This window comes from Taudactylus pleione, unplaced genomic scaffold (assembly GCF_031769625.1).
Source record: "Taudactylus pleione unplaced genomic scaffold, aTauple2 ptg000089l, whole genome shotgun sequence".
Lineage (NCBI taxonomy): Eukaryota > Metazoa > Chordata > Amphibia > Anura > Myobatrachidae > Taudactylus > Taudactylus pleione.
Genome location: NW_028284491.1, coordinates 4,689,801 through 4,702,786, shown reverse-complemented (window position 1 = coordinate 4,702,786; position 12,986 = coordinate 4,689,801). Strand labels below are relative to the sequence as shown.

Below are 12,986 nucleotides of genomic sequence, written 5' to 3'. Positions count from 1 at the left end.
ACATAGGGGCCCCTATATTTGAGAGGATAAAAATCCGACTTTCTTTTAAACTTAGTAGACATACCATATAAGCACATCAATATAATGGGTCGATAAATACTATAGAATACTAAATAAGAAATTGACATTTCTATTTCTCTGGATAAAAAATAAAATAGAAAGATTTTAAATGAACTGCTTTGATGTAATTTGTGTATATATGTATATGCCAATACGGTTTTATAGATATTGAATGTATAAATTAAGATGTAATAAGAAAAATCTGACCAGTAGTGATTCTTGCAACTACAGCCGCCGGTGGGTGCTTCAATACAAATCAATACAATATAAATCCCGGCGGCTACAACATTTGCATATTTTCGCACAACTTCTACATACAAATTCTCAGCTGCTGTAGCATTAGCGTCCATCTCTGATTACAGACTGAGGGGCTCTAGACTGCACACCCTAATAGTAATGAAAGGTGCCATCATGATGAGATTTCAAAGTGACATATACAAAAAACAGAGTTGCAGATGCACTATGCGATCATTACTCTATACATTTAAATTTATAATATAGAATTTCAGAGGTAGTTTGCATATCAATGGCCACTGATACGGGCCTGCCCACCAGCGTCAAGGTCACCTCATTGAGCAGGTCCCTAACACTCTGGGGATCACATCTGGGACGCAGGGCACCCCAAAAGTCAGCTCAGCCAAAGACCTCCCCAGGGCATCACACGAAAAAAAGGGTGACAGTGAAGTGTTAAAGTATCAGGTGTGTATAGTAATTAACAAGTGTTATAATAATGATAAGGGTAGAATGAGTGTGAAAAAATACATAAATATTAAACAAACATGAAAGTTATATACAAAGTGACTATATGTATGTAAAATGGTGATGCCCTGGAGAGGTCCAGCCAGAACAGCTCAGGGGGCCCCACACCCAAACGCTCACCCCAAATAAACTGATACTAACAATATAAATAGGACTTACTTTTAATTATGCCTGTTGCATATACAAAAAACAGAGTTGCAGATGCACTATGCGATCATTACTGTATACATTTAAATTTATAATATAGAATTTCAGACTGGACTGGCTGCTGCATGCTGCTACTGCTGGGGACGGCGGCTGACTCACTGAAAGACATTCTAGTAAGCCAATCAGAAGCAATACATAGGACAGGGGGGCAGGCTGGCTGGTAGTTATTGGTAATTGAGCAGTGAGACACCGTGTCAGTCACTCACTGTGTGCGATATGCCCGGCACTCCGATTAAAGAGACCGCTTTGCCTGGTGCCTCCACGGTACATGAACAGGTTATAGAGAGGTGCGGCACTCAGGGCTGAAATAAAACTCACAAGACACAGGAGTCATCGTTTCAATCTATTGAAAGATTGTCATCAGCATGATCCTGATGACAATCTTTTAACACATTGAAACGATGACTCCTGCGTCTAGTGAGTTTTATTTCAGCCCTGAGTGCCGCACCTTCTCTCTCTCTGTTCCATCCCTATGCAACCGCCTGCAGGGACTGATGAAAAAATATACATCTGTCCCAGCAGTTTTCATTAGAGAGAGGGATTTCCTTCATATAACCCCACTTTCAGATGGCGTTATTTAAGCTAAGCTTTTAAGGTTGTGCTTAACATTTTTCTGCTTGCTGCATAGCAGAAAATGTTAAGTGCTGAAGACAGCAATGACTTGCTCTATGCAATGCGATATTGTAGGAGTCCGGCATTACGGAGAGGATAACTGAGCTATCATTAAGCAGTTCCTTTTGTTTCCACATGATTTAAGGGACTAAACAAAGAAACAAGGTGTGCCTCTCAACCAATCAATACAAAATCTTCCAAACTGGCAGCTCCAAACAAGCAGGATCTGCTACCTGCTATATGAAGGATTTTAAATATATTGAAGTAGCAGCGCTTGCTTGTGAAGAAAAAACACAATTGCTACTATAAAAAAATATACATTTAATACCAATCAATACAAAATGACAATATGATATCAATAGCAATGTTTAAAATAAACTTTCAGCTCTTTGTCAGTACCAGATGTTCTCGTCCTATGCACTAGGATATGCAAAAAATTTTTTGCTGTCTGTGTCAATACAGATAGTCCAAACAATTAATGAACGAATGTCCTGCTATTTCCAAATAGAAGAAAACAAATGTATCCTCTTATTGTATACTTGTTGCTGAATTTGCCATAGGAGTTATTATGTATTACTGCAGGAAGCCGTATATATTAAAGCACAGTGCTTGTCTGATACACGCTAACCCCAATGTATCTGTGGGGTGAAGTACTCCACCGCCCAAAAGTTGGAGTGTAAACTCTGCGTGTGTGAATTAATAGTTACCGTCTCGATCTCCAATGGCCGGTGACCCGCACATAGATATTGATGTGATGCGGTCTGTAAGACGGTAGTGCTCCACCGCTCGTCAGCGGGAGTTCTTGGTGAATTACCGCCAGGTGATCCGTCTCAGTTCCTGACTTGGTGGCTACCTGTCAATTTAACTGGCCAAACTGCGAGCCGGATGACGATGTCACAGCAGGCTCCCTGCTGGGGAGATGTGTAGATGGTGAATACACTCTCATGAGTTTACTGGATAAGTGCAGTAGTCCAGTGATATATAACGGCAATGATAACTCAGTACACAGGCGGTCTTGGCAGAGCTAATACAGGATGTTTCTTGACGCGTTTCTCCGGGTAAGAGAAGTCCCGGTTTCTTCAGATGGCAAATTCAGTAACAAGTATACAATAAGAGGATACATTTGTTTTCTTCTATGTGGAAATAGCAGGACATTCTTTCATTAATTGTTTAGACTATCTGTATTAACACAGACAGCAAAAAATGTTTTGCATATCCTAGTGCATAGGAAGAGAACATCTGGTATTGACATAAAGAGCTGAAAGTCTATTTTAAACATTGCTATTGATATCATATTGTCATTTTGTATTGATTGGTATTCAATATATATTTTTGATAGTACCAATTGTATGATTTAAGGGACTGTTTGGCTTGCTAAATAGGCCCCTAGGAGTGGATCTTCTGGAAATATAAAAATTACAAGAGGTGAGACCCAAAGGGGATGCAATATTCCTATAAAGTGTTGTGTAGCCAAGGGACTGAAACTGCCAGGACTGTAGAAGTCTCCCCAATGCTGAGAATAGACTTGTATAGTCACCATGCTTATTATACAAAGATGCTGTCTCTCCATTACACTGGAGGAGGGAAAACTATTGTTTTATGAGTAATTCCAAGGACTAGGACATAGACGCCAGACCAAACCTACGGGGTCAATTTATCAAATATCATGTTATCAATGTGACAACTGTTAGAGAAGTCCTCCGAAAAACTTACCTTTCTGGTCGTACCTTTTTCTCCATTCCGCATCAGCGCAATGCTGGTTCGATAACCCACGCTTGTCCAGTAAGCACCGGAATGTAACAGGATGAAAGCCTCAGCTGAAGCCTGCCCTATCTGGTACTGGAAAGCTGGGTACACACTAGGTCAACTTGAAGGGTGACTGGCCGTCGTGCCAACTGAGCAGCCGATTCAGATAAGTATACACAATTACCGATCGACCGCTTGACTTGACATGTTGTCAAAGCTGAGCGAGCATTTGAATTTGCCTGCCCAGCTGTGACGTCAGTCCCTGTAGCTAGTGTACGGGCGGTCGGTGGACTGCCCGTACACACAGCCAGATGCGCCGATATATCTACATGATATGTCTGTTGTGCACAGACATATCGGGAGATTCACACCCACCATCATGCTCACAATATATAGCCCTGCATGTACCCAGCAGAAGAGAAAACTTTTTGCATCTCTGGCGGCCCAGGAAGCATACATAAAGCCTTCTATGTATTTTTCACAATCTGCAATAAGGATAGCCTATCGCAGTTTGATAAATTACACATACACAGCAGTCCCCATAACAGTCTATAACAGGCTATTGGGACAGGTTCCAGTCATTAGATAGAAAGTAAAAAGGTTGACAATGTCTAGATAGACAACAGATGTTTGACAAGCAATAGGTCAACAGGACAAAAGGCCGACATATGCAAAAGGTCAGCATAGTCAAAAGGTCGACACAAAAATGGACGACACATGTTTTTATTTTGCCGTTTTAGGGATAGGCACTTACTCTAGGTTTAGAAGGGAAGGTTAGGGTTAGGCATTTACCCCGATGGTTAGAGTTAGGCACCAAGGGGAAGTTTAGTGTGAAAATTAGAGTTAGAAAAAAAAAATGTGTGTCGACCTTTTGTACTTGTCAACCTTTACTGTCGACCTTTTGTCTTTTGACCTATTTCCTAACATCTGTTGTTTAGCTAGACATTGTCTATCTAATTCCTGTCTATCTTTTATACCAAACCCTATGGGGACATGGTAAAGGGGACCAGCAGCGGCTCCTACCATCTTACCTGAGGGGGGCTGCCGCTGCCTTGGGTTGTGGTGCCTACTCAATTAATCTGGCGGGTGTCGGGATCGGCGCATGCGCATGAGTGACGGTGGTGCCATGCATGGGCATGCTTAACACCAGCTTCTCAGGGCTGCATTGTTTGAAGACCCGAGAAGCCCTGTAGGGCTGCCCGAAAGGCAGAGCAGCGGCTTCCATTGGAAGACGCTCTCTGCTGATCGCAGCCCGGACTGGCAGTCCCAGGGAGAGACACCTCCCCCTGGCTGCCTGTCTTCAGCGTGACTGGCAGGTGGCGCTTCTAATGGGAAGCCACCTCCAGTCACAGGGAAGCCAGTCCAGTCACAGACTGCACTGGCTCACTGAAGAGGAGGATCACTGGGGGGGGCGTTGCAGCCTGCAGCCCCTAGGTAGGGTCCGCCACTGAAGGGGACCACGTATGAAATCAATGATTGCTCTGCGGTAACCCTATTGATAAATAGCAGGACGTAGTCATAACCCAGTTTTCTGCCAAAAACTACGAAAGGGATTATCACTGCTCGATAAAATAGATCTTTTAATGTTTCATTCTCTCCCATTAGTCTATAGGCGCCTATATATTGATATTGCGACACTGCCGCAATTATTAAGTCTGTATTTTGAATATACCCACATTATTTAGCGCTAACCGCTGTCTCTGTGAGTTACATCCCCGACATATTGGAAGATTCTTTCATATTTGTGAAAGACTCCGTTTGGGGGAATCTGACACAGTGTCAGCTCCAGGAGCCCGCCGAAGGCTGCGACATTGCCTCCACAGAAGTTAAAGCGGTTTATGCTATCTAATGATGCCGTAAACATACGGGCCTTAGCTTTCCGGAGTTTGGTACAAAGGGGTCAGACTGTAGAATACTTGCCTACTCTCCCGGGGGGCTCCTGATTTTTTGGGTAATCCCCCGCACCTCCAAAAGAGTAGGCAAATCTCCCGCATTCCGCCCTCTTCCTAGTGAAATTTGCGGGTCCCTAGGGAGGGGCTAAATGACGGCTATAGTCTGGCCCCGCCCCCCAAAGATGAGAGCAGCAGTTCCTCTCGGGTGGCTCCCAGAAAGGTACCCTGCAAAGTAGGTAAGTATAGACTGTAGTCCCCACTGATAATGATGTGAGGACTGCGGTCTGCAGCGCTAAGTAGCCTTATGCAGGAGATGTCTGTGAAATCTCCTGCATTACGCTGTTAGCACATAGCAACAATTCATAAAAATATGCAGAAACTGCAATTTCTACATAATTTTAAGAAAATGCTTGATAAATTGGTCCCATGATCATACACTGATCTCACCATATCTCCTATGTACCGCGCAGCAAACTATATAAAATTAATTTATCATTGTTGTTATATTTTATATACTGTGCTCTCCTAACACTGAACCAGTGAGAACGCTTTCTTCTTTTGGTGGACAGTATGGGCAGAAAACTGCACTTCCGCCCTCACTTACGTCACTTCCACGTACAGAGTCTGAAAGGGAAATATACCTTACCGTGAGAGAACCAAGGACCTGACTGACTGCCACCGCCCCGCCTCTGACAGTTAACGCACGGTGATTGGCGTAATTTTACATCACTCACTTCCAATTCAAGGCAACACGTGATCCATACCATGGACTCCTCCTGCATCATAGAGACCGAAAAAGGGATAGAATGCCTCTATCTAATCTCTATGGTGATGCTGCAGGAAATAACGCTGGGGAGCGTCTGAAAGTCACCTGGAAAGTCGGGTGCTGTGTTGCCCTGTCACTGTGTGTGTGCGTGATTACAGAGGAGACCAGCGGAGTGAGTGTGCAGGGCAAGGGCAGCTGCTCAGTGGTTTCTGGGTGTGGGGGAGATCATGCACCACCTGTCTCTGTTGTGGAACTACAAGTCTCAGCACACCCTGACTGGATGTTAGACTGGGACTTGTTACTGATCGCTTGTAGTTGCAGGAAGTTGTGGAGTCACAGGTTCCCCTCCTGGGGTCTGTGATTGCCAGAGCTGCAGATAATAAGGCAACATTAGATGGGGTCCTCACTATCACCTGCTGTGCACATTGCAGTTGTTACTACAGTATATGAGGGGATCCTTACACTTAGGGATATGCTGGTATAGAGGGGGAATGACGAGGTTGCCTTTGTTTGTCAGTAAAATAGCATTTCCTTGTGCTCCACACTACATAACGTTATATTGCCAGTCTAGGCTGCTGCAGTTTCTTTATTAGTGTAACAAGTGGGTTTGCCATATCTGATGCTGCAGTATAAAGTTTCTTTATAGGTGTGGGAATAATGTAGGGGAGGAGTTTTTTCCATCAGTTTTACTAATGTACAGTAAAAAGACTTTAGGTTAGGGGTAGCCATCGATGGGTTGTACCCCCTTGATGGTCAGTAGTTGACATCGGCTAGCAGCCATCAATGTTTTGGAAACGTTGATGGCCATCCCTACTTTAGGGGACAATTCATTTGAGGGCGATACCCATGATCTGGCGTTACAAGGGCGTAGAGATGACAGCAGTGCACAGCAAATTGCCCTGAAATCGCAGATATTTGTTTGAATACACGTAAGGCTGCATACAAAAATGTGCATTCTCTGGGCTAACGTAAGTGTGGCATGAAATGCGCTCAGTGGGCAAGTAGATGCAGCATGTTTGTCCTTTATAAATGAGCCTAGACGTTATGTATTCTTTATGTGCCCATTCTGTGTGTTGAAGGGTTACAGCAAAGGGATAAACTTGGAAAGCCATTGCGGCATGTTGCAGCACACTCATCAAATTGTCATCAAAGTAAATTCTACTTTGAACAAATGGATTCATACTATGGGGTCTAGTTACTAAGCAGTGTTATGAGACAGAGTGAAAAAGTGATAAGGTGCCAGCCAATCAGCTCCTAACTGCCATCTCACAGGCTGTGTTTGAAAAATGACAGTTGGGAGCTGATTGGCTGGCACCTTATCACTTTTCACTCTGTCTCATAACATTGCTTAGTAAATAGACCCCTATATTTTGAAATAAATGACTACTTTTGAAAAATAGCTTTATTCAGTTACAAATTAAGTTTTATAATTTCACTATAGATTTGACCATAAGTCTTTGTCTTTCAGATAAATAATGGCTTCCGCCAAGCGTCTTGCAGATATCGGTTACAAGATGTTTTCTGGCTCCATGATGCTACTGACACTCTATGGAGGATACCTGTGTAGTCTCCGGGCGTATCGATATTTCCAGCGTAGGGAGCAACTGCGAGAGGCTGCAGAGAACCAAACAGACTGAAAGACTTAACCGTCCTCTACAGGAGGAACTGCCTTTCCGCATGAGACATTGTATGGTGGTCACATTGCCAGTTATGTCTCTGTTATGCTCTTGTGTCCCAACTTTCACATCATTGGGCCCCAACTTAACTTTTACATGTGAACTTTTTATTTTTTTTCTCCTTCCTTACAAATTAATTTCAGTAACCACTGTCCTATGCAGATTCCTCTTTCAGCTGCCATGGAATCGGATATTAAGTTAATGAATGAATGGGTTAATAACTCTGTATACTGCAGGATTCTCATGGATTAAAGGGTGGTTACAGGATAGTTAGTTGTATTCCCCTGGCAACTTCTGATATTTGAACCTGTTTGTGCTGAGATGATGATGATGATATATATGATGCTGCTGGTCATGGAGCAGCCCGTTTCTAGATTAGGTACAATGCTATTTTCTGAGGAAGTTCCATACATTCTTAGGGGCAAGTTAGTTAAAACATGCCGCAGTGCGGTATCTACATACTGTGGCTACTGATCAGCATTTCAGGCCTTTACTGCAGTCCTCTATTCTCTGTGCATAGTGATGAATACTGTGCACTATAGTATCATTGGTCTATATCTGGCTACTTGGGGTCCTGACTTAGTAGTCACATCTTTCAGGACATAATCAGATGATGTGTCCAAACTGGTCATCACTTAATGTTTGGGAGTCTTGGGCCTATAATACTGCTAACTAGGCTTAGAAATTACCTTGCTGCCTGGCCTGTATCAGCATCTTTAATGGGCTGATTAACAGGTTCCAGAGTCTTGCTGTTTCCCAGTGGCCAAACGTCATGTATAGTAATGGCAAGAGAGATTCAGAGCATTTCCCATGCAGCATTATAAGAGACAAAGTCCTATTGTGTGACTGTGGGAACACAGTGAGCACATTATACCATTATTTTGAACATGCATATCTGACAATTAAATTCTGATAACATTTGTTCATAAAGATTTTAGCATCTATAGTGTGGCCTTTATAGTAATATTGCAACAAGTTGGCTCCATTATATATGTGGAGCGGAGGGCCACAAATTCTTAGCCAAGGGGTCTGCATTAAGGGTTAGTATTAGCAATGGTTCGATTTCACTTTTACAAAAACATCCTGTATAAGTAGTACTGAGGAAGATCTGCAACATGCGTAGAAACATTCAGCTATCCCTATTGAAGTTTGGTAAATAAAAACGGTCACAATCCTCAGCCTATCAGCAATGTTCAATAAATTGTTTTGTTTTCATACATTGTTGAGTCAAGTTGGTGTCTCGCTTCCCATCTTGTGTGTACTGTTGAGTTTCTCAGGGCTGTTGCCTGAACCTGGTTGTAGTATGTATAGAGCAGGACCGGCCAAACTGTGCAACTCCAGCTGTTGTGAAACTACAACATACCCTCCCCACCGATCAGCTGGTAAACTTGCTGGGACTTGTAGTTTTAGAACAGCTGGAGAGCCACAAGTTAGCTAGGTCTGGTATAGTGACAGATCTATTACATAGTGTGTTAGGACAGAACATGTTGAAGTTGCATTAAAAAAAATCTTTCAGATCACTTCTGTTGACATTGCTCCAATTGTTCTGTATAGAGATGCCAATTGTGCCTAAGTATATGGAGTGTATAACAAATACATGAACAAAAGGTGGCATTACATATGTTCTGTTCCAAATTATTGTATCAAATAGAACTTTTCGGATGCACCGACGTCTTCGCAATTTGTTTAAACTGATGGCAAATGTTTGTAAAGGGGTTCTCCACTATTGTAGTGGGTGGAGGGGAGCAGATCCTCCCCATTTCCTAGTGTATCAAAGCTTCTAAAGAGTGGGGAAGTTGCCCATAGCAACAAATCACCTGCCTTTCATTTTATAGAATGTATTATCAGTTCTTTATATAGTGCACACAATCTGCAGCGCTTTACAGAGAATATTTGCCCATTCATATCAGTCCCTCCCCAGTGGAGCTTACACTCTATATTACCTATCACATGCTCACATACACACTAGGGTAAATTTTTGTTGGGAGCCGATTAACCTACCACTATATTTTTGGAGTGTGGTAGGAAACTCACGCAAGCACAGGGAGAATATACAAACTCCACACAGTTAGGGCCGTGGTGGGAATCAAACTCATGACCTCAGTGCTGTGCGGCAGTAACGCTAACCATTACACCATCTGTGCTGCCCCTTATACCACCAGGTATAAAACTCTAAACACATACATCAGCTGGTATAAGATTTTATGGGCCTAAATGTAATTATTCAGCTATCCTCATTGAGGTTTGTTAAATAAAACAACCTGACACTATCCTTAGCTTGACAGCAACATTTCATAAATGGTTGTTTCTTTCAGTCATGTATTGTTGATAGAAACCAAGTTTGGGTCTTGTGTGGATTTTCTTTTCAGGTCTGTTAACTAAAGTAATTGTAAGTGTAGAATGTATGGATTAACAGTTCCCATATGCTAAGTGTATTGGGACAGTACATTTAGAAATTGCATTAAAAATCTTGCAAATCACTTACAGTATATATGATTTTCATTTCATACATCAGCTTTAATGCCATTTATAACAAGCATAACTGCAGCACTAAAGTGATCCTGTATTGAATGCACTGGCAGGCCATATCGTAGGTAAAAGTCTTTCCTCTTTCTAGGCTTGATTGTCAGTGTTATACATTGGGACCATTTTATGGCCCCAACTGGGACGTGTTGAATACGTGCATTTGGTTTGAATACAGACTATAACCCAGATCACGTATGGTTTTGGAGTTCAGTAACAGTTTTCTAAAACTTTGTTACACAATGACGCATCCTAATAAATAAAATACAGCATATTCAAAATGCAGCAGTTCTAAGCAACTTTGCCTTTAGTTTGATGGGCATGCATTTGGATTAGATACTGGGTTGGATTCAGAGGTGAAAGCAAAAGAGAGTAACTAACTCTGCACCCTAATAAAACCATGCTGCACTGCCGCTGGGGCAGATTTACGTGAGAGGGGTGTAAAAATAAAGCTGTCCAGCATTTGTGGGCTACATGCAACAGCAGCTGGTATTTACCCTGCATGCACAAATTATACATGTATATGCACCCCTTGCATTGCAGCATGGTTTGTTCCAGATGTAAAGTTCCGTGCTTTTTTTTTTTTTTTTTTGCTTTGCTCCTAACCCCAAATCAGCCCCATAAAGAGAAGGGAAAGCCTTGTAATGCCACAAAACATAAGGCTGGTGAATGCAAAGTATAACTGCAGACTACAACAACAACAAAAAAAAAAAGTACAAAGTCAATGAGCCCATTCTATAAAGAAACTTCGGTACAGAGAACCTTCTTCTCTGTTTATTAACATTTATTAAAGTAGCAGCTTGAAAAATAACATTCATAGACCGTAATACAACAGTGCTACCCAATGGGCGAATGGTGATAAAATCGTGGAAAGCGTCCCTGGGCTCCGGCCTCTCATATATAGAACTACCTTTGCCCTCAAGTAAAACATTGTTTGCTTTATCCTTCAATCTTTAATACAAGAAACAGGAAGAATTCACAACCGTCTAAATGTATCCGCACAACACAAAACAGAATTATGGCATAAATTAAAACATTTTTAAATTAAATACAGAAACCCCAAGTTTTGTGTCTTTTTTTATTATTATTTTTTTCACAGACTGAAGTAAACAATGATATAAAATAGAACATTAAGGCGCACACTCCGGATCAGTTTTCACACACTGCGTGTGATAGGGTCGCCCCCCCGCTGTACCTGTGGCACAGCTATGTGCGTGCTCTGACTATTCTCATCCACATAGAACAATATAGCTTTTAAAAAGGAGACCAGGGCCCACTGAGCAGCTATTACCAAGTGTTATATTGGCTCAAGGACCACCATCCTTGCCACAGCTGGTGCAAATGGCAGTCTCTCTTGAAAAATAGATAATTGGTGGGGAGGGAATTCAGCACAGTTTATGAAAGGTGCAGATTTAACCAGGTCAGGCTATACGGCAGCCAGTGCGTGCTAATCCAGGTCCAATGTAACAAACTCAAGTAATTGCTGGGATAAAATCTCTCTGTTGTCCGATGCAGGATGTTCTTCACCCTCCAGGGGCGGCTCAGTTCAGGACTGGTTTATGCGAGGAATGACTTCGGCCAAGTCTCATGACATGTCTCTTACAAAAGGGAACATACTACTATGTTGCCAGGTAGTTCACACACTTATTCTTCAGTCCACTGGCCACTTGTGGCATGACCATTCACCCTGTTGGACCCATTGCTGGAGGTGTTGTGAATTGATTTGGTGCCATTTAAAGCCGTATCCTCCTCTTCTGAGCTGCTTTCTATATCACTGCGTTCGTCTTTCAATGCCTGGCATAAAAGAAAACATTATACACTGAGTTTATTAGTCTAAAGTAGAGATGAGGAGAAAGCAGATGTCATCATTAGTTGATTAGATAGCACATTATCCACACCTCCACAAATGTTTAAATCTTAATTTCTAGAAGAAAGTACATTGTGTGCTCTAGAAGCCTAGAATTAGAATTCTGCACTATACGTAGGCCCAGAATAAGCAGCAGATAGATGCCATAGAAGAGAGACAAGGTCAAGCTCTTTAGAACAGTACTTAAGGCTAAGAAAAAACACTGGGCTGGAGATACAAACAAGTAAAACAACAAGTTGAATTCTATGGTAGGAAACAATGCATCTTGCACTATTATGGTGATTGAATTAGCTGCAAGGTTCCGTAGTAGTCTCATACGTTATGCTTCCATGTGACCTAAAGATGCTGATTGCTCGTTAAAGTATAACTCGCGCTCTCTTTAGCTCACAACGCTTAGACCAGCTACACACTTGTAAAATCGGCAATCGGGCCGATGGAGGGGGGCGATTTCCCTTCACCCCACTCCAAAGGGGATTGCCGGTACACACTTAGAAGATTTAATGAACGACAAAACGATCACTGTTCCGTCCTTCATTAATATGCACAGCCCCACATGTGATATTGCGTGATTCGACATCACATGCGACAGTAACAAAGCCCAAACTGAAAATAAGTCGACTCATGTAATCATTACAGGTTGAGCTCTCGCAGTCCCTAAAATGAGGTTTCTGAAATAAATGAATCCCTATGTCCAAGTCTGCTGACCAGCTTTAGCAACATGGATAAAAGTTTTAGGAATAAACCAGAGTTCCACGTCCTTAAGACTTCTGATGCATAACATCAGAGCATCCACAATTAGAAATACAGCTGTTTCGCTCCAAAATAGTAATTTACCTCATTATGGCCCCCATTTACTAACGGGTGATAAATGTCACTGC

At 42.2% G+C, this 12,986-nt stretch overlaps 2 protein-coding genes across 2 annotated transcripts in view; one reads left to right on the top strand and one right to left on the bottom strand.

The window, feature by feature from the left end:
• Nucleotides 1-6,051: 6,051 nt before the first annotated feature.
• COX14 (cytochrome c oxidase assembly factor COX14) lies at nt 6,052-8,933 on the top strand. The gene is made up of 2 exons (XM_088469245.1): nt 6,052-6,214; nt 7,511-8,933. Exon 2 carries the CDS (start codon nt 7,518-7,520, stop codon nt 7,677-7,679), a length of 162 nt encoding a protein of 53 aa, XP_088325371.1. The 5' UTR covers nt 6,052-6,214; nt 7,511-7,517; the 3' UTR covers nt 7,680-8,933.
• Nucleotides 8,934-11,001: 2,068 nt separating this feature from the next.
• CERS5 (ceramide synthase 5) overlaps nt 11,002-12,986 on the bottom strand; it is a 62,423-nt gene continuing 60,438 nt past the window's right edge. The window contains exon 10 of the mRNA XM_088469129.1: nt 11,002-12,035. Within this exon, the coding sequence (XP_088325255.1) occupies nt 11,886-12,035 (150 nt within the window). The 3' untranslated portion in view covers nt 11,002-11,885. The remainder of the gene's footprint in view (nt 12,036-12,986) is intronic.

Bases quoted from the DNA above. Each gene is read 5' to 3' on its own strand.
- COX14 (XM_088469245.1), top strand. From the start codon at position 7,518: ATGGCTTCCGCCAAGCGTCTTGCAGATATCGGTTACAAGATGTTTTCT.